At 31.1% G+C, this 21,150-nt stretch overlaps 1 protein-coding gene and 1 non-coding gene across 2 annotated transcripts; both read right to left on the bottom strand.

Annotated features, from left to right (window-relative positions):
* Window positions 1–6,463: 6,463 nt before the first annotated feature.
* On the bottom strand, window positions 6,464–6,536 carry TRNAV-UAC (transfer RNA valine (anticodon UAC)). Its single transcript has one exon. It is a non-coding gene; the product is annotated as a tRNA-Val (tRNA).
* A 658-nt stretch (window positions 6,537–7,194) lies between these two features.
* Window positions 7,195–20,216, bottom strand: LOC145009235 (diacylglycerol O-acyltransferase 2D-like). Its single transcript, XM_078967929.1, has 9 exons — window positions 19,792–20,216; window positions 19,610–19,684; window positions 19,223–19,308; window positions 9,212–9,318; window positions 8,734–8,889; window positions 8,479–8,565; window positions 8,226–8,323; window positions 8,056–8,143; window positions 7,195–7,510 (listed from the first exon to the last, which is right to left on the bottom strand). Exons 1-9 carry the CDS (start codon window positions 19,983–19,985, stop codon window positions 7,409–7,411), a joined length of 993 nt encoding a protein of 330 aa, XP_078824055.1. The 5' UTR covers window positions 19,986–20,216; the 3' UTR covers window positions 7,195–7,408.
* Window positions 20,217–21,150: the final 934 nt, after the last annotated feature.

Below are 21,150 nucleotides of genomic sequence, written 5' to 3'. Positions count from 1 at the left end.
TAAAATACTCCTATAGTATTTTATATTTATGTTTGATTCTAGAGTTCTTCTGGTACTTAGGTAAGCTTTAGACTTGTTGCAACCCCACTATCACTCCCAAATACATGTTGGTCATATCTCAAATAAATATAGTTGATCAGACAATATTGATCCCAGATATAATTACATAACTGTCCAGGTTTAACTGTAGTGTCCAACATCTAAATACTTTTTTATAATTCTTACTGTGACATTGTTTCTTGTATATATGCATGTTAGTATACTTCTTATAAAATACTTAGATTTTAAAAGTATACTTGTAGTCAGAGCGCTTCATCCCCATAGCATTTATAGTTTGTATATCTTTTATGGATTGATATACTGAGTTCACTATAAACAATGCTTTGATACTAATCTGTAACACCCCAAACAGGAACGACGGAAACGTTCGGGGGCGGAGGACGTCATGTATAGTATCATAACAATGCATAATAGTAATCACAGTACAACATTCATTGTATTTACAAAGTTATAAGTTTTACATATGTGTGCAAAACATAGTGTATATGACACTAAAATACAAGTTTAAAAGACATGAGTTTATAGATCTCCGTATTCTCAAAAGCTGTGTCTGTACTTTTCTTACCGTTTCCTTGAGAATACAAGTAATTTTGAAAAGAAATGTCAACAATTAAGTTTGTGAATTCATAAGTATGTTTGTAACTGAAATCTGTTTTCTTGCTCCTTGATGTTGTAAACGTGTATTTCCCAGAAAATCCTATATTTTCTATTGTAGTATTTTGTAAGCAAAATGTGTGAAAGTCATTGTACTCTGAAGTAGTAAAATGTAGTTTAATTGTCATAAAACCACAAAAACTATGTTTTCTCTGCACTGAAATAGTATTATATTCTTGTACTAATATGCAACTCATGTATTTGTAATTGATTAGTATAATTGTATTTGTAAAATATTGTGTTATAGTTTTATAATTAAATAAAACTATGTGAAGTTTGCTTATTCATACACTAATCATTTTATTCAATACCAGATAGTGAGTTATTATAACCATACTAGATGACCTATGATTGCCTGAACACGACATTTTGCAGGCGTCGTAATTGGTTGGACATTTGTCACCCCATGTATGTCAGCCTAACTGTAGCTATCAGTTCAGGTATGAGATTGTCAATCCCATATAGATCTATATACAAGTGTCGTGCTCTCCCTCCAGTAAACTCTGGTTATAATTTCAGGACTTGTTGGGTACTTAGAAAAGTTCATGAAGGTTGTCTCACAAATGCTATATTGATGATTATGCGTAGAATATTGAAAAGTTACTTTGTAATAAATACATTGTAAGTAAGTTTCATAAACTATATTTAATATAGTTTATATGTTTCTTTTCAGTAATGAGTGCTAGTGGTAGTAGTGAGTGTTGGTAATGGTGGTTGTTGGTAGAGATGGATGGTCATTGGTGGTGGGGGTGGTGATGGCGGGTGGTACTGATGGTGGTGGTGGTGGATGTGGTTTTGGTAGGAGATGAGTGGGGTGGTGGTGGTAGGTGGTTATAAGTGGTGGAGGCAGGTCGTGGAGATGGTTGGTGGTAGTGATTGGTGGGTGGTGGAGGGTCGACCTTATGTAGAGATTTTCTAAGCTAGGGCTTAGGGTCTCCAATTGTAAGGGGACCCATATTCTCCAAAGTCTAAATGTTGTTTAGTCCATCAAAACATCTAAGCCGGTAACCAAAAAATAAATCAAGCGGAAGAATAAATCAATGATCGTTGCACTCATGAAACTGAAACGACGTTGCATTCTTTTACCGATTCTCTTTTCTGCCACGCATTCATCTCATATGTTTACGATTTTCGAGTGAACGAGTCGAACACAGTATGAATTTGGGAATTTGATGCATAACAACTTTAGAAGGTACGATATGGGAAATATTTTAAGAATCAATTAAGAGTTTCAAGTCTTTCACTGAATTTTATCGTTGTGGTTTAGGCTTTAATTGGACGATAAATGTTGGTCATAATTCCTTAGTGAGCGGTGGGTACAGGGGTATTTTATTTTTTTTGTGTTTTATCTAGATTTGTGAAGTTCTATTCATTTTTTTTGGGATTTAGACAAATTTACCATTTTGACTAGTTTTTGTCCCAGTTTTGTGGTCGGGAATATTTGGGGTGTTTTGTGTTGGATTTTTCTATGGATCTTTGGTTACGATTTTGTTTTTTTTTTCTTGATTTGGATTAGTTGTTTTGGTATATAGGGCATATGTTACATTTTTTGAAGAATTATATGCTTTTGTGGGATTTTTTCTTAGCAACGGTGCAAGTTATTTTCTGTGGATTTTTTTAGTTCAATGGAATTTTGTTTTTGGGATCTATGTTTTGGTTTATTAACATTGGGTTATTGGGATCTTTTAAGGTTCGTCTCTATTATTTTATATTTGATCGGTGTATGGGGTGTGAGAGTTGGAGGTTACCCTTTTTCCGAGCCATGTTCTTAATATGCATTGGTGACTGGTTTGTGATTTCTTAGAATCTGGAAGTGTGGAGTTTGATAGATTGCTTGATTTTTTGGATTATGCCTGTGTTATGGAGTTTGTTGGATTATTGCAAGAGGTTCTATAGATATATCCTTATGTACCTATATTCAACCATGGCTATAGAAGATGGAGCATTAACTCTAGAAGAAAGTGGGTGTGGTAATGGTTTTGGATTGACTGGTCTTGTTGGGGTTTTTTAGTTTGTTTTTATCTAAATTTGTGATTTCCCTTTATTCTTTTTATTATTTTTTCTTTGATTTAATAAAGTTTGTCGAGATTTTTGTCTCTTTCGAAAAAAGAATCATATATAAATTTTTATCAAATGCTTGTTGATTTAGGTTATTACGACAAGAAAATTCCTTTATATCATACTAAAATTTTCCATGAAGAAAACATAAAAATATAACTTGTATGTAAAAACAATTGAGGAGTATAATAAAGCCAAATAGCCATAAATATTTTATTTGCTTAGAACCCCTAAACTAATTAAACTGTCCCTGAGTGGAGGTGACGGTGTATGATGGTAAAGGGTGATGGTGGTAGTGGGTTATTAGTTGTGGTGATAGGTGGTTGGTGCATTGTAGGTGGTGGTTGGTGGTTGGTAGGTAGTGGTCGTGAGTGATGTTGGTTAGGTGGTGAATAGTATATCTTAGTGAGTTTTTTAATTGTTTTAACTATTTTTTGATTGATATGAATATTATTTTATAGTTTTTTATTTAGTTACAAAAGTATCACCTTGTAAATTTAAGAATGATTTTTGTTCTCAAATGTTCTGATAATAAGAAATGTTCTCTCTTTATTTATTTATATCTATATATATATATATATATATATATATATATATATATATATATATATATATATATATAACATTTGTTAATGGGCCTTGGGCCTATAAACAACAAATATAAAATACATATGTGGCTATATATACAATCTAAGATGCTAACTCCCATCTCAAAAATTCGTCATATTTATCTAACGTTATCTCTAACTTGTCGTAGGTAACTTTGTCTGTCCATAAATCAAACTATTCCATCCTTTATTGAACATTGGCAAATTTTAATTTTAGGGTAACATTACATTAGTTCGGGTATAATCATCATTATAATGGAATTAAACAAATGTCAAATAGTAGACAAAATTTACAATACTTGGATCAGTATCCTCGAATTAGTGCATATATAAGTCACCAATGTCACATAAAAAACGCAAAACTCTTCATGTTCTTCAATTACCATTGATGATACACCATGCATAGAGATCTATCACGAATAATTAACCATGTCAAACCATATTTACACAATAATTCATTAACCATAGCCATGCATAATCACGTACACAAATGGTTACATATCGAGTACAAATGGTAACCTTCCCCAAGTATAAATGCACAAATCTACTCTTGCCACAACATTGCTTTGAACATTTCATAGAAATGCCAAACCCCAAGTCATTTCCATATAGTGCATGCATATAATTTTTAACTTAAATGTGGATAATCGACTCTTTGTTTTGTGCCTCTCAAATAGATCTTTTAAGTGCTTCCACATACCATATGTATACTTCTCAAACCTTCAATAAATCAGGAGAGATTATGCCATAAATTCATCTCTTGTGGTATGTATCATCATGTTTTTCAATGGTCATTGTGTGGTGTTACTGTACATGTATACTGCCATGTGGGGCTAATTGCACCATACGTTCTGTCCACATCCTCAAGCCTTAGATGATATGATTTTTTTTTTTTTTTTTTTTGGAGGGGGGGGGGGGGGGGGGGGGGGGGGGGGAGGGGGTGAGCGGTATACCGCTATTTTTATATAATATTTTTAACTTCATTATTTATTTAGAAAGTTACTTTTTACAATTTTCCCTTTTAACTTTATCTAATCAAATTTCATTTTTTATTGAATAAAATTAAAAAAAAATGATGTTCAATTTGTAACAAAAGTAAAATAATGGAGTGTCAAATTAAAAAAAATGAAAACGTAGTTTAAAAATTGAAAAAAAAAAATGAAAACTTAATTATCTTTTGTTATAGTTTATTTATTTGTTTATTTTTGACATGTAACCAAACAATATCATGCAAACATATTACATCGACATATCATTCCACGTTAGCATGACAACCAGTAATGGGAAAAAGGTCAAAATTGTAAAAAATGAAAAATACAATATCTTAAGTGCAATGAAAGAAACAATGTTGAAATCGAATATTATATATATATATATATATATATATATATATATATATATATATATATATATATATATATATATATATAACATTATATCTTTTATGTAATTTACCTTAATAAATATGTATGAATAATCTTTGGCCCTTATGAGTTATGTCTAATCTACCTACAACTAATTGTTTGCCATTAAACCAAGCATGACAATAAATATTAAATATAAATATGGATACTTGAAGTTCAATATAAGGCTGGTGGGTGTGGTATTCGGTTTTCGTTGGGTTACTTCGGCGAACATCGGGTCGAGCCCTCATCATGCCGAGCTCGGCTCGGCAACTCGGCGAGGACGAACAGATGTGAGAGAGTTTTCTAAAAATTACCCTCTTTCCAAAAAAAATACCTAATTTCAAAAATATAACCGTTTTTTTTTTAATTTCAAATTTAAAACCTTTAATCTTCAACTATAAGTACCCCCATCCTTATTCACTCTTCACCCTGTTCAAATCTCCTTAATTCTATTCTTTTAACATTCTTATTTTTTTATTATTATCACAAAAAATGACTATTGTTTGGTCGATCGAAGAAGAGATCTTACTTGCTCGTTCATGGATTGATGTAGCAGAAATCCACACCACAGTGACTACCCATTCGACTACTTTTTGGAGTAGAGTCGCCAAAATTACAACCGTCAAACCCTTCAACCACAAAGAAAAGATCTACTCTACACCAAATGGAGAAACGCACACACATTCGCAACTCAGTTTACTATTGTGTTTCGTAGAGTGATGCATGATGCTGAAAATGGTGAAAAGAAAAATATTTTGCTAGAGTATGCTCTTGAGGCTTACCATGTTGAAACTTGAAAAGATTTCAAGCTTGTTGAGGTTTGGCAAATTGTGAGGCAGATGTTTGAATTTCTAGTGTGATGTTTTTGAATTTCTAGTATTGTTGTAATATTTTTAATGACTATTTTTTTATATTTTTTAGCGTGATGTTTTTTTTTTTTTTAATTTATAGTGTAATTTTTTTTTGAATTTCTATGTTTGTTTTAATGGAATTTAGGTTTAAAAAAATTAATATGTATGCAATATTTATTTTCTAAATTAATTAAAGATAATATATATTTAACATGACAAATGTGGCAACCCGCACCTAACAAATGACAAGTTTTAGCAAAAATGACATGTAGTCTACGTGGACTATGATAAGTATGACACCACACTCACTAGCCTAAGATGTTTAAATGTTGATATGTCCAAAGTATTTCCCGTAATTATTTAGAATATAGAGATCGTTATTTTCCATGGTGATGTAAAAACATAAAAATATATCCAGATTGCACATATATAAATCCTCTTATAATTCTTTCTAAATTATTCCTTTAAATGTAAGAAGTTTTTTGTTTAATTACTTTATTAATATTGGTAATTAAATCCTTGTTATATTTAAACTTACCATTATCAAATAATCTAATGAATTGTATAATATTTTATAAATTCAAAGACTAATATTCTACATTTCTTATATCAAAAAGAAATTTAAATAAATACGTTGGGTGGATTGCTTTAAAAAAAGTTTTTATCATTGTTGACGATAAAAATGATCAGGAAGTTCTATTACAATTCTTTCTAACGCACGTTAATATGCTGTCTGGATCACTGGATTGGCTTCAACTTCAAGAGAGTTTTTGTCCATGTTGAAAGATAAAAAGGATGAAGCTAAGAGGTAAAAATAAAATTGAAATGTTCCTGCCCGGGATCGAACCGGAGACCTTTAGCGTGTAAAGCTAACGTGATAACCACTACACCACAAGAACTTTGTTATTCTGAATGAAAACTATAAATATATAACTACATGAAAGGAAATGACATTCTTTCCAAAATTGTGAGTTTCATCAATCAGTTGTCATTCGAAATTGGTTTATGACATATTGACATGAGCGGTGAATTGCATTTAATTCCCAAAAGGATATTGTTCGTTGCTCTATATTTTGAAAGCCTCTATTGACATGAGCGATGAATTGCATTTAGTTCCCAAAAGGATATTGTTCGTTGCTCTATATTTTGAAAGCCTCGTTTCAAGGGAAAGAATGAAGAAATCTTAGATTAGCTTTATTTTATTCTTTGATTTGGATAATTGGGAAGACTCGTAGTGTTTTGGTGTTCAATGCAAAGATGTTCTCTCTTTTAAAAGCAACGATTATATTAGGTTGGTGGCATACAAATAGATCAAACATAGAGCGTTTAATTTTATTAATTGGTTTGACCTGTGTATCCCCCTCTCTAATGTTTGTAATTTGTTGTTTTGTATTTTTTTTTCTAACTTCTTGCTAGTTTGTTTAATGCATTTAAAAAAATCAGTATCACATAATTTACACAAAACTTTTCGTGTTCTACACTTATCACTGAGGATACACTACGCATAGAGATCTATCACGACTAACCCAGTCAAACCAAATATTTACACAAAATACATTTACACAAAATATTAGTCATTAACCATAACTATTGAAAATTTACTCATGATGTATCTACGTAACCACGTACACAAATGGTTATATTGAGTACAAATGGTCTTTAATTACCTACCTAAGGATACATGCACAAATCTACTCTTACTACAACATTGCTTATTATAACTTTTCAAAACAATGGCAAATTAACCCCGTGTCACTTTCATATACTGCGTTCAGATAATTCTTAACTTAAGATGAGGATAACCGGCCCTCAGTTTGTGCCTCTCAAATAGATCTTTAAGTGCTTCCACATACTGCATGTGTACTTCTGAAACCTGCAATACCCTTTCATAATCAGATTCAAGACACGAAAAATGTAGCAACCTTAGAGATCCATAGCTTGAACATGTAACCACTATGACTTTTCTCCATATTGAAACCCACATATGGTCTGATTTCAGAGGAAAAGGACTAGCATGTTTCATGATATTAAGAAAAAGGAAACAAAATTATTCTTATTTGTCAAGTTTCATCTTTAGTAATCATCAATAACGAACTAATGGTATAGTTAATTTCCATATGAAAGTTTATGAAGAAATATGAGTTAGTTGTATCTTTTCAAAAGGAAAACTTCATAAAGCCCAACTAGGTCCTTTTTGTATTAGAACAACACAAGACTATGTTTATGGAACAAAAATTGCAAGGTGGGATAATAACACTCTATCAACCTCTCGTTTTTCAAAAGGCATAAATGTTTTTCTTATCCTCATCATCCAAATAGCGCTAGAAAGGTTGTTTAATCCACCCTTATCACGTGCAAAAAAACACACCCATAACAATGAAAAAGAAAGCATTCGAAACATGTAAATGAATGTAATACCTCTTCCATGGTAGGTGTAGTGTTTTTCTTGAAATGTATAGGTCTACCAACCACCACATGTATCGGTTGACGGAAGGGTAAAGGAGATCTGAAACAAAATAACCATTAATTATGACGATTACGTGGTTTTTGAACTTAACAAATAATGAAATCATATGAACTTAACACACCCTAAGATACCCCAGAAAACGACCGGTGTGAACCTTATAGCCCTTGAGAATTTCAGGAACAATTCCCCACGTGGCTTCCACCACTTGTAAGCATACGACTGCAACATGCATGACATTTGGTTCAATTATAAAGTCATCAAAACGAGAAAGGAAGTGCATACAAACAACAATTTGGTAGATTTTTCATAATACAATGTTGTAATAGGAAGAAATTAGATGTAATAGGGAAGCATCAAAATTAGAAGAATTATACCTGACCGAAAGCAAAAACAGGAACCAATGGGCAATTATTCTCCATTGCAAGTCGTACAAATCCTTTCCTTGTTTTCAAAAAGACGGTCTATACAAAATTACTATGTTAGACCATTCTCAAAGTTCAATGAAACCACGACATAAGAAAATACGTAAAAGCAAGATATTACATCAAATTTAGAAAAGAAACGATCAGCGAACGATTGCAAAATTTGAGAGCTTATTTCGAAAAGAAAAAATAAAAGAACTTCTGAACCTCGGAATCATGCTCCATGTAAAATGTCTCCTGCGTGCCACCTGGTACTATTATGCAGCTATAACCAGCTTTTAGAAGAGAGGAGAAATTTGCCCTTGAAGCTTCTGTTACCCCAAGCCATGTCCATATATGCCTCATGAATGGTGTACAGAACACCTGTGCCAAGATGCCATGCATTTTTGAGTATATTCATATCTTTTGGACTATACATGACTATAAATGCTTTTTATGGCTATTTTATTATGAGTATATTCATATCTTTTGGACAAACAAGATAACGAAAAGTCAGTCTCTAATCTCTATCCCACCTTATTTTAGTTTTTTCTTTTGCTTTAGACAAAAAGCTGTGATTTTTTGTTCCATTAGCATAACACGTGGTCAAATGCACACTAAACAATGTACAACATATATTCTTATATATCTAATTTTCCTATGTTACAAATGGGCTTAAAGCATGTGGAGTAATAGCGAATCTTACAGCGGTACTTGCAAGGATCTTTGCTTTGGAAAGAGGTATAAAACCTGTAAGATATGTCAGTGTGACAACTCCAATTGGCCAAACGGAATGGGGCTCATACCCAAAAACTACATGGAGCAAGGCATAAGTTATATTAAAAACAACATCATACGGTAATACAATAAAAATAGAGGGGTTAAGTGCAATAGAATAGGAAAAAACGATTCACTAATTTATATATAATTATAGCATTAAAACTTCAATTACTTCCATTTAACAAATTGCACTTTTCAAAATTTACCCAATTAGTGCAATTAATGGAATTCAAGAAATGTTTGTCATGAGAGAAACATGACACTGAATCTTGATTAGTTTTTGAATGAAAACTATTAGTTGCCGAGATGGCAAAGCACTTAAAATTATTGTAAACTTGAAAACAGAAACATGACACCTTATGGTTGTAAACTTGAAAACAGGGGAAAATGTTTCATGATAATCTATGCCCTCTTTTTGAGTGAATCCTTTTGAAACCAATTGAGCTTTATACATTTTCTATTGACCCATCAACCTTATACTTAAATTTATAAACCCATTTGAATGTTATTGGTTTCTTTCCCTTTGGAAGTTTGAGAATGGTCCAAGTGTTATTAGCATGCAAAGCTTCTAACTCCTTTTGCATTGCATCTTCGTAATGAAGGTTTTCCTTCACTTGAGAATAGAAAAGAGCCCCATATTCATGTAGAATAACACTCAGAGCAAAATGGTCATTTTTGGATTTAAAGGAAAGAGAATTACAATTTGAGATGCACAAATTGGTTATTGTATGAGAACATTCATCAACACCAGATAGAGCAACATTGCAAACATAATCCCATAAATAAGATGGTGGTTGTCATGTTCTAGTAGGCCTGGTATTGACATTTGAAGGAAGGGGATTTTTTTTTTCTTGATTAACTTGATTTTCAATTATAGGAACAAAAGATGCATGGGTTAAAGTAGGTTGAATGGGTGTTTCTGAACTGGTTTGTTCTTCAAAAATGGGAATAAGCATGTATGAAGAAGAAGACCAATCAAGTGATGATTGATTTCTAATATAATGTAGAGGAAATAAATGCTCATAAAATTTGAGATATCTTCTAATAAATATCTTTTTTATTTCAATTTTAAGCACTTTATTTGTCTTTTAAGCATATAGATAGCCAATGAAAACACATGCTTGAGAACGAGGCATAAACTTGTCATTTCCTATTGTTGAAGTAGCAACAAAACACAAATACACACTTGATTTCAAAATAGTAAGATATGGCTTTTGTTTATGCAACTTTTCATAAGGTTATTTAAAACCAAGAATTTTGGTAGGCATTCAGTTGATGAGAAACACAACTGTTTTAATGCATTCTCCCCAGTAAAGTGTGCTTAACCCATCTTGAAAATACAAAGCACGTGTAGTCTTCTTGCAATGATTGCAAAGCAAATGCTTCTGTGATTGAACTTCAAAAGAGACATTCATAGCTATCGACTCAACATTTATCTGAGAGTTATTATTTATACCTCTTTGTTTCTCTTCTTGAATGATCAAAGAATATCTAGTGGAAACGCTTGGGAGTGGTTTCATCATCAAGATTTATCCACAGAGAATTTTATAGTTGTCGTTCACTCCCATCAATAACCGAATAAGACGATGTTCTTCGAGGAATTTAGAATAGTATTTGTTGTTTCACATGAACACGGAGCAAAGTTCTGAACAATGTGAAGCTCCATTTGATTGTTGGTAACGATGATTGAGTTTATTCCAGATTTCAGAGGTTGTTTGAAGGAATAGAACACTCTCAATTATGTTCGTTGATACCGAATTAAGAATCCAACTAATTACCATAGAATTAGCTAGATACTAATTAGCTAGGGTAACTGGAAGAAGTAGTAAGAGGCTTTGGAATTGATCCATCTACGAATCCTAACTTGTTCTTCGCAGATAGTGAAATTACCATGGATCATTTCCATGAATTGAAGCCATTACTGTCAAATGGGGCAGTAACGAGCAAAGAACTTGGATTATCAGATGAACTTATGAAATATGGACTTGAATGATCAATGGTTGCTGAAGAACTAGATAAATTTGATTCGACCATCGAAAGAACAAAGAACAAAGTATAGAAAATCATACCCACTCTCATACCATGCTAGAGATGAAAGAAAATGAAAGAAAGAAATGGATTGAAGATCTCTCTATTTCATTGAATGAATAAGAGCTAATTACAATTACATATATGAATGAAAAAATAAGCTCTAACTAACTAACTAACAAAATTGTTTGTCTATCTAACTAACATAAATTACAATTATACCCTTAGTTCTAACAACAAATCACCTTTATTAGCAGCCGGATAAATTTGTTTCAAGAGTTGTAATTGATTTTTATATTTCTTTGATGCAGACAAGTTTTCTAATAAACTTGACATGTATGCATCATGCATTTATGTGTGTATGTATGCATGTTTGAGTTTGTGTGTGTTCGCAGAAAGAGATAGTGGTGATCACCGGTAGAAGGAAAAATGGTTGTGTAGTCCTAATTTTTCTAAATAATATATAATAATTAAATCTAATGAAATAAAATTAAATAAATAATCATTTATGAGGTAAATTAATCACAAAGACCAAATCCATTAAAAACACTCTTGTGGTCTTGTGGACGTTCATCAACTTCGAAATGTTTTGAACCTAACGCGGACCAAACTTGTAGTTTTCTCAATATTAAATAACTATTTTTAAAATAACAAAAAGTAATTGAAGTTTCGGAGCTTTTCTAAACATGCTATTATATATATATATATATATATATATATATATATATATATATATATATATATATATATATATATATATATATATATACCCTTAACGGTATATAGGTTTAGGTACCCAAATACACCATACTACGTCGTTTTGTATCATATAATACATTCTAATTATCCAATATTCTTATAATTTAATTTGTAACTTGATTTGATTTCATGATTTTTATAAATTACACGTTTATATTCGTCTTACATAATTTTCATTTTCAACTACAATATATATAACCTAGTAGGTGTTCGGTAAAATAATATGATATAAGAGAAATATAGCAGTGAAATTTTGAAAATCTTGAAAGTAAGTCAATTTTTGAGTACCTAAAGTTATATACTTTTAAGTGTATATTCACTTTTCTCTCTCTCTCTCTCTCTCTCTCTCTCTCTATATATATATATATATATATATATATATATATATATATATATATATATATATATATATATATATATATATATATATATATATATATATATATATATATATATATATATATATATATATATATATATAAAGATGTTCAAATATTCTAACTTATATATTATGTGGTTATATGGATCAATGCGAGCCCATCATTTCAAAAGCTTAAATAAAATAAAATTGTAATCTTACCCATTAATAAATTTTGGTAATTAAATAAACATTTAATTTAGGCAAGATTATATTTAAAACCCTAGAAAATCACCTACCGTTTCATCACTAACCACACACGTCGTCTTTCTTCTTTTTATCGCCACACACACGACTCCACGACCGGCAGCACACACGACTCCACCCAACACCATCAACCACAACCGTTTTCGCACCCACCATGACAACCAAAAAAACATTTTCAGGAGACCGCAACTGTGGTGAAACTGGACAATTCAACACCATATATGGATTTCTAAGGAAGAACCGACAAATGGATTGCACTTGGAGCTATTATATACGAGGTAAAAGCAAGCAGGTAACTTTTAAGATTAAAGATTGTAATGGTTTATTTAGCAAGCAAATGGGAAAAATAAAAACAGAATAGATTTTCTTTTATGATTGGCTTGATGCTCACCACTTGTACATTAATGTGTTTTATTTTCTGTTTTCTTAATTGACATATTAAATATGAAGATGGACTCAAGTTCAATTCATACATCTATAAACTTTAAATCCACCAAGTTCCAAAACAACCGGCTTTAAATCCACCATCCCCATCTCTTCATTATTATTCATGATTACTCATAACTATGAGTTATCTAACTGTGATAGAGATTTGCAGCTTTTATTTTTGATACAAGACTATGTTGCATGATTATTTGATTATTAATTTGAGTAATCAATAGTGAGAAAAAACTACACAGGTGAAAATGAAAGTAAACAAGTTCTGGATGCTTTCTTTTAGAATGCTCTTGCAAGCCAAACAAGAAAAACAACTACAAGCTATGAAATCGGTAGAATATGTACCGGCCAAGCATCAAATTAATTGATTATAATTATTTAATATGTACCAGCTAGTTATTTTGGTAATAAATTTGATAATTAGCGTTTCTTTTTTGTTTGTTGTACAAAACTACAAATTATAAATTTTCTTTTGTTTAATTTATTTTCGTAGTCTAGTAGATTTGTTTTTACGATTTGAAGTTTAGTTTTAATCGTTATAACATTTGGTTTATTATTATTATTATTTTTTTATATAAAAGCATTTTCACATAATGTTATTCTAATATAATTCGATTTCATAGTGTAGTTATTTTCATAGAAGACATCTTGAAGGTTAGATGATGGTGTGTGGGATGAAAATGAACAATCGTAGCAAATCTTTCAAAAAAAAATAATAAGATTATTCTAACAGAATAATCTATAATAAAATAATAAGATTATATTTAATAAATATAACAATAAATTCTAATAGAATAATCTATAATAGAATAATAAGATTATATGTAATAATATATTATAATAGAATATATAGGTAAAATAATCTATAAATTGTGGTTGTTTGTTATTTATGAGTGTTTCTTTCTTATAGAATAATATATAAAGTTTTTTTTATTTTTTTAAGAATATGCTGACAAAATTTAACTTTTATCCAATAATTCTAATAAAATAATATTATGACAAAATACAATCAGTTATGACAAAATAACATTATGACAAAATACAATCAGTTATGCTGACAAATTACATTGGAATTGAAATTGAATTTATTAAAAAAAAAAGCAGATTTTTTAAATAAGGGGAATTAATTATCCCTTAAAATCTATAAATGCCATTTTATAAGTTCATCTTAATTAACTAAAAATACCTTAGAATGAAATTAGATGGTTTTTTCAATTATCTTTAATTCAATAATATGTCTTAATCATTTTTTTGAAATAACTAAAATCATTTATCCACAATCAATCTTACATCCATACAATAGATAGTTAGAATACAATACTCTAAGCACGCACGTGCACACACATACAGATATATATATATATATATATATATATATATATATATATATATATATATATATATATATATATATATATATATATATATATATATATATATATATATATATATAAGTTCTTTTGATAACTTAAAGATTTGCGAGAACTGAAAAACTATTAACCCGCTTAACATTTTTTAAACTGAAAACATCAATTATTTTCAAAGGGTACGTCTAAATTAGGGATGTAAACGAACCGAACGAACACGAACGAGACTTGCTCATATTCGTTCCTTTAAGTTAACCAAATAAATGAACGAACACAAATGGATAAACAAACGAGTTGTCTTGTTCATGTTCGTTCGTTTAATAAATTGCATTATTCGTGTTCGTTCGTTTATGTTCGTGAAGATGCTAAACAAACGAACATAAATGAACAAAGATAAACAAATATAATTTGAACATATATGGATGTAAATGAACATATAATATAGTAATGTAATCAAATACAATTAAGCATATATGAACGTAAAAGGAACTTATATGAACGGACACAAACAAACGTAAACAGATGTTCACGAACATAATTAAAACGAACGAGATCATTGTTCATGTTCGTTCATTTAACTAAACGAATGAGAATTTGTGTTCATGTTCGTTCACTTATTAAATAAACAAACATAAGCAAACTTCCCGCCGAACGGTTCACGAACAGTTCGCTGAACGTTCGGTTCGTTTACAGTCCTAGCCTAAACCATATCAAGACTAAAAAACATTTAACAACCTTTTTTTATGAAATATACATGTATGCACAATTAATAGTTATATGGATTGCGGACGTGTACAATCAACAGTTATAAATGCTAATTGTGCACATCAGCAGTCCATATAACTGCTGATTGTGCATACATGCACATTTTCAAAAAAGAGTAAACCATACGATTCGTCTCTCGCCCAAGTGCTAAAAAGCACGTTTGGTTCCTATTTTAAAAATTAACTCGGACCATCCCTATAATATTTTTTTCTCACTCGACGGCTCCCTGATGACCTTAAAATGACTATTTTACTCTTTCTATTTTTTTTATATATATATTTTGAATTGATTGTTATTAAGAATTTAAAAAAAAAAAAAAAAAAAAAAAAAAAAAAACACAAAAAATAGACCCACCACCACAAGCACTTATCATCTACCCTAATTCTCCCTACACCCTTCAATCCTTATCGGTCCATCTTCTTCATTTCATCTTTACTTGAGAGATGGTCACCGGAGCCACCAACATCGATAACGCCGTCCTCACTGGCACCATCGTCACCACCATCATTAAGGGTTTATAGATCTGCACTCAAAATGCAACTCTCTCTTCTCTGTTTTAAGATCTACATTCTGATGTTTGTTTGTTAGTGATGATGTTGGAATATGTGTCTTTTCCGATGTTCGTGGTTGGTGGTGGTGATTTCGGAAAACGTATATTTTCATATCTACCCACCAAAGACACCTCTGCTGCTATCTCCTTCTTTCTCACTCAAAACCCTAGCTAAATAGAACAGTCGTTGGCCTTCCTCTTCACGCTAACAACTGAAGCACCACCTTTAGCTTTTTACCTATCGGGATCCAACACAATACCCGCTACTCTAGAACTCATCCTCCTTCATTCTGATCACCACCCTAGTCACCATTGAAATCAACGATTGCTAACCTCCTTTCCGGTGGATTCTATACATATGAAAGAAGAGAGAAAGGGAATGAATAAATCATATAATTTTTCAGATTTGTTGCAGGTTTTGGATTTTATTGGAAATCATTTTTGGTGTGGCTGTGCTTGTATAGAAAGGGAGAAGTGATTAGTTTTCCATTTATGGGATTTGGTTTTCTAAGGTAAGATCAATGGGTGCTGCCGGGAAAAATGCGTTGCGGTGTGCCGGAAAATGTGTAAGTGAAGAAGTAGATAGATGAGAACATAAGATAGGAGTGTAAGAGATGTCGTTGTTGGTCGTAGGTGGTTAGAGATAGTAGTCAGTGGTTGACTGGAGAATATAGGTCGGAGATGATTGGCCAATGGTAATCGGAGCAAGTGGTGATTGGAGATGCTCTATCTTCTAGTTGATTAAGAATGGTGTTTGGATGAAGAGAGAGGTAAAGTGGGTATGTGAGGGTGGGTACATTACTTTAAATAAAAAAATAAATATGTAATTAATTAAATATAACTAACAAATAAAAATAAATAAAAAAGAAACAGATAAGGGCAAACTCGTTTTTTATGGTTGGCTAACAACATTAGGGATGGAGCGTGCAAAATTTAAATGGACGAGGGATTGTCCAATTTAATTTTTAAAAATATTGACCAAAAACGCTTTTTAACAGTTGGGCGAGGAACGAATCGTGTAATTTACTCTTCAGAAAAATTCATCAAATCTTTTTTTGACTATGGATTTGTCTTATTGGTCTAGGGCTCCAATGGTATTTTCAGTTTTAAAAAATGATGAGTGGATTAGAATTTTTAAGTTCTCGTAAATCCTTAAGTTCTTAAAAGAACTTACCTCTGTGTGTGTCTATATATATATATATATATATATATATATATATATATATATATATATGTCCGGACAAAGCGGCTGCGATAAATAGTTTTTTTTGTGAGTAATTTCTTATAGGGAAATCATTATTATATTTTATTATTACTTATTATATAATAAAAATTACTACTTTTAAATAAAATATGTATTTTTATATTTTTTTTTTACTTTTGATATAAATTAATTAATGTTGGTATTTAGTTTAAAAAATGTAAATTAATTTATATACTTGACTTTAATATTTTTAAAATTTTAATTTGCTCCAGATTGAATTTTTTTTAATTATTTTTCTTAATTCAAGTTTTTAAACTTTTGACAAGTATTAATGAGTTATTTATATATAATTGAGTTTTTACAAAATTTTGTAAGTTATACCTTTTAAAATTCAAGATTTTGGTACTATACTTTTTAATATACTATAAGATATATATCATAGATATAAAAAGAAAACTTATAACCAAATATAATTCCTTTCATTAAGATTTAAAAAAAAAAAAAAAAAAAAAAAACGCCCCTCCTTTTAAAATGAAATTTTAACTAGGTAAAAGAAAAACATTTTAAAAGCTAGACTAAATTGCGCAAATGGTCTTTGTGGTTTGCTCAAATTTGTCACTTTGATCCAAAAAAGTTTGAACTAGCACAAGAGGTCAAAAGTTTTCATTTTGTTGCTTGTTTGGTCCAATCTATTATGATTTTTTTCAAAATGATGGATTTGCCATTGTTAATATGATTTTATCTTTTTGTTAATTGTTTACCTGGTTTTCATATTTAAAAAAATATAAAATAAATAAAATTAAATTTCTCTCTCTCTCTCTCTCTCTCTCTCTTATTTTTTTATTTTCTTTTTCATTTTTATGGTAAAAACACCACCGGATGTGGATGCATTTCCGGTGACCATCAAGAACAACTCCACTGACGAGCCAAGGGGCTGCCATCGCCACCACCAACAACTCCCTCGCCACCAACTGCTGCCTCCGTTAATGCTTCCTTCTGCTTGGATCAACAGAGGATCGAAGATCTCCATCCTCTTTTACGTTTTGCTGCCAATCACAACAGAAAGGGAATGAAGGCTCCGGGGATAGCCTTTTGTCGGCACCCCTCCTCGTGACTATGTAACCACTATAGATGAACCACACATAGGACCAAGTTTCTTTGTTGCCCTTATGTTTCTTTTCTACTTTCCTTCAAGTTCTTTCTTCCCCGACCAGACAAGGACCGGAGAAACCTACTCCTAACCCTTTTCCTCATCCCCTTTCTACGGATGATCACCACACACAGACATCCCCCTCAATCTATTGTTGCTTCCAATCGGATCCCTCTTCTCGATCATGCAAAGGCAGCGGACTGAAGTCCTTATTCCTCTTTCGTGTGTTGCTGACCGATTGGATCAGAAAAAGAAAGAAGACAATGTCGGTTTCAAGATGAACAGAACACAAGCCCTAACACCGTCCATGCCGTCTCTCAACCCTCCTGGCTCCATCAAACGACCCTCGGGTGAGCTTCAGCTTCAGAGGCTACCACCATTCTCATTTCCTAAAACCCTAGGGTTTCAGAGGTTTCGTCACTTGAATCCCCAGTTTCGATCTATGTGTCATAGCCTAGAACTTTTAGGGTTAGGGTTTCGCTGCCAGAGCTTCGATCTGGTGGCATTCATCTTTTCTTTAGGTGGTGTTCATCTTTTTCGCCGGTGGTGTTCACGATTTCCAGTGAGAGTTAAGCTTGGGTGAGGGAGTAAGGGTGGTGACGTTCTCTTAGAGAGAGAGAGAGAGAGATTTCATTTTTTTTATTTTGTTATAAAAAATTATAAAAATAAAATAGAAAATGCAAAAAAAAAAAATCTTTTTATCAAAAAAAGTATTTAAATAATAAAAAAAAAACTGAAAAAGAAAAAATAGTAATGGCAAAATAATCATTATGAAAAGTTTATAGAAAAATGAATCAAACTCGCAACAAAATGAAAAGTTTTAACGTTCTTTGCTAGTCCAATTTTTTTTGGACCAAATATGCCATGTTTGTCTAAAAGGTATGAGCATTCTATTTCTATATGAAAAACAAACTAAATTCAATTTCAGGAAACTAAAGTATCACCGACCAAATAATTATGCAATTTATATTGTTGTAGAAGTTGCAAACTATGTTAAATCACAAATGTACCAAATTGATCAAGAACATAATGGATTAATGGACTCACTTACCATAAGCTTGATCAGGGTTGAAGGATTTATAATCCGCTACATGTAGCGTGACTGGAAAAAAGCCTATCGCATGCTTGCATATATACCTGAAATTGCGAAAGAGACAGAAAAATATGTAGTGATTATTGTGACATAACAACATAACAGTTTTCACTGTTTGACAAATATAATGATAATTCTGATTTTTAATTATTTACTACTAAAATAATTATATACTCTCCGGAATAGGTCAATAGGATATATAAGGTTTACCTTTTAAAAAAAAAAAAAAAAAAACTATATATTTAAAGAATAAGTACTTTTTATATGTCATAACACAGTATCTTAATGTAAATTAATATCTTACGGTGCTAAAGTTAACGAAATTATAATATTTAATGGATTAACCTGCCTAAAGCTCTGCCCCATCTGCTACTCTCGTTAATCGGTATTACCATTAAGATCGTAAGCATTCCCAGAACACTGAAAAGAAAGAATTTACATGAAAAGACAAAAAATTAAATGGAATAATAGTGACTTTTGTTTGTAAACAACAAATTCGAGAAGACTCATATTGCGTAGTGACTTACAGAAAGAATTTGTGAAGAGGAAGGAAGAAGAAAGAAGCAAAAACGATGAAAGTGTTGAGATGTACAGAGCCAAGCCAAATCATCATTGCAAATACCGTAGGAATGAGTGGCTGTCTTTTTCCGGTGAACTCCGCTGGTGTGAGTTCAGGCATGGCCGGCTGCCGGATTTCATTCGTATCCTCAGTCGTCGACATAATGCTTTGGCAGTTGTAAAAACCGTAAGCTGAAGAGTCAAGAATGGTATTTATGGCTTGGGAGTTGTAAAAACCCTATTATGTTCTTTCTAAAAAGATATAAGTATTGAAATATCTAAAAGAGACTAGGTTTCTTGATCAACACATCAAGTGTTTCAGACGTTGTCACCAAATATCATGTATCATATATGGATATATAGTCGTTCTTTGCTTCATCTTGACAGAGTATAATTACTTTTTTTTTTTTTTTTTTGCCAACAAACTCATGACAAACAATAAATGAAAACATTTTATTTTAGTGATTTTTTGTGTCACCCGACAGAATGCATATTCGCATATAAGGCAAATTTGATCTTGGACACAACTAATTGTGGGGTGTGAAGGGCATACCTTCGTTTACGGGGTACATAAGTCTTTATTAGTAGATGTATTATAGACGTCACAAAAATACATAATTCTTTATTAGTAGCTCAATTATAGGTGTCATAAAATTTACATTGTTCTATGTTAGTAGCTTTATTATGGATATTATGAAAGTCACATAATTATTTATTAGTAGTGCCTATTATAGATGTTACAAAAGTAAATAATTATTTATTAGGAACTCTATTATAGATGTTATAAAATTCACATAATTCTTTATTAGCAGCTCTATTATAGATATCATATAAGTCAAATGATTCTTTATTAGTAACTCTATTATAGATGTCACAAAAGTAACTCTATTATACATAATACATGTCACAAAAAAGAATGTGTGTTAATAGCAAAGCTAGGATCAAAGTAAATGAGAGTAAATGGTATCCCCAAATTAAAAATTTTCGAAAAAAATTACACCATTAAAAAAAATTCAAAAAAATTACACTATTGAAATTTTTTTGAAGGACATCTGGGGCTATCTTGAAACCAACTAGCTCCGTCAATACTAAAGATTATATATCAGTACACTGAATCTCAAAAGTCTACAACGACCAATCTTTTCAAATAATGAAATAATAGATTAGTTATATTTCGTTTCCTTGATTATAGCAAAAGAACGCAAACCAATATAATGTCTACATACCAAACAATAATGCCTTCAATGCTCACCAAAGTGAAGATTATTGCGTTGGGGAGTTAAATGGAGTAAATGCGGCTATACATCATTTAATAACCTACAGATAAA

Source organism: Lactuca saligna, chromosome 8 (genome assembly GCF_052625555.1).
Source record: "Lactuca saligna cultivar CGN05327 chromosome 8, ASM5262555v1, whole genome shotgun sequence".
NCBI lineage: Eukaryota > Viridiplantae > Streptophyta > Magnoliopsida > Asterales > Asteraceae > Lactuca > Lactuca saligna.
This window is presented reverse-complemented; position numbering and strand designations above follow the sequence as displayed.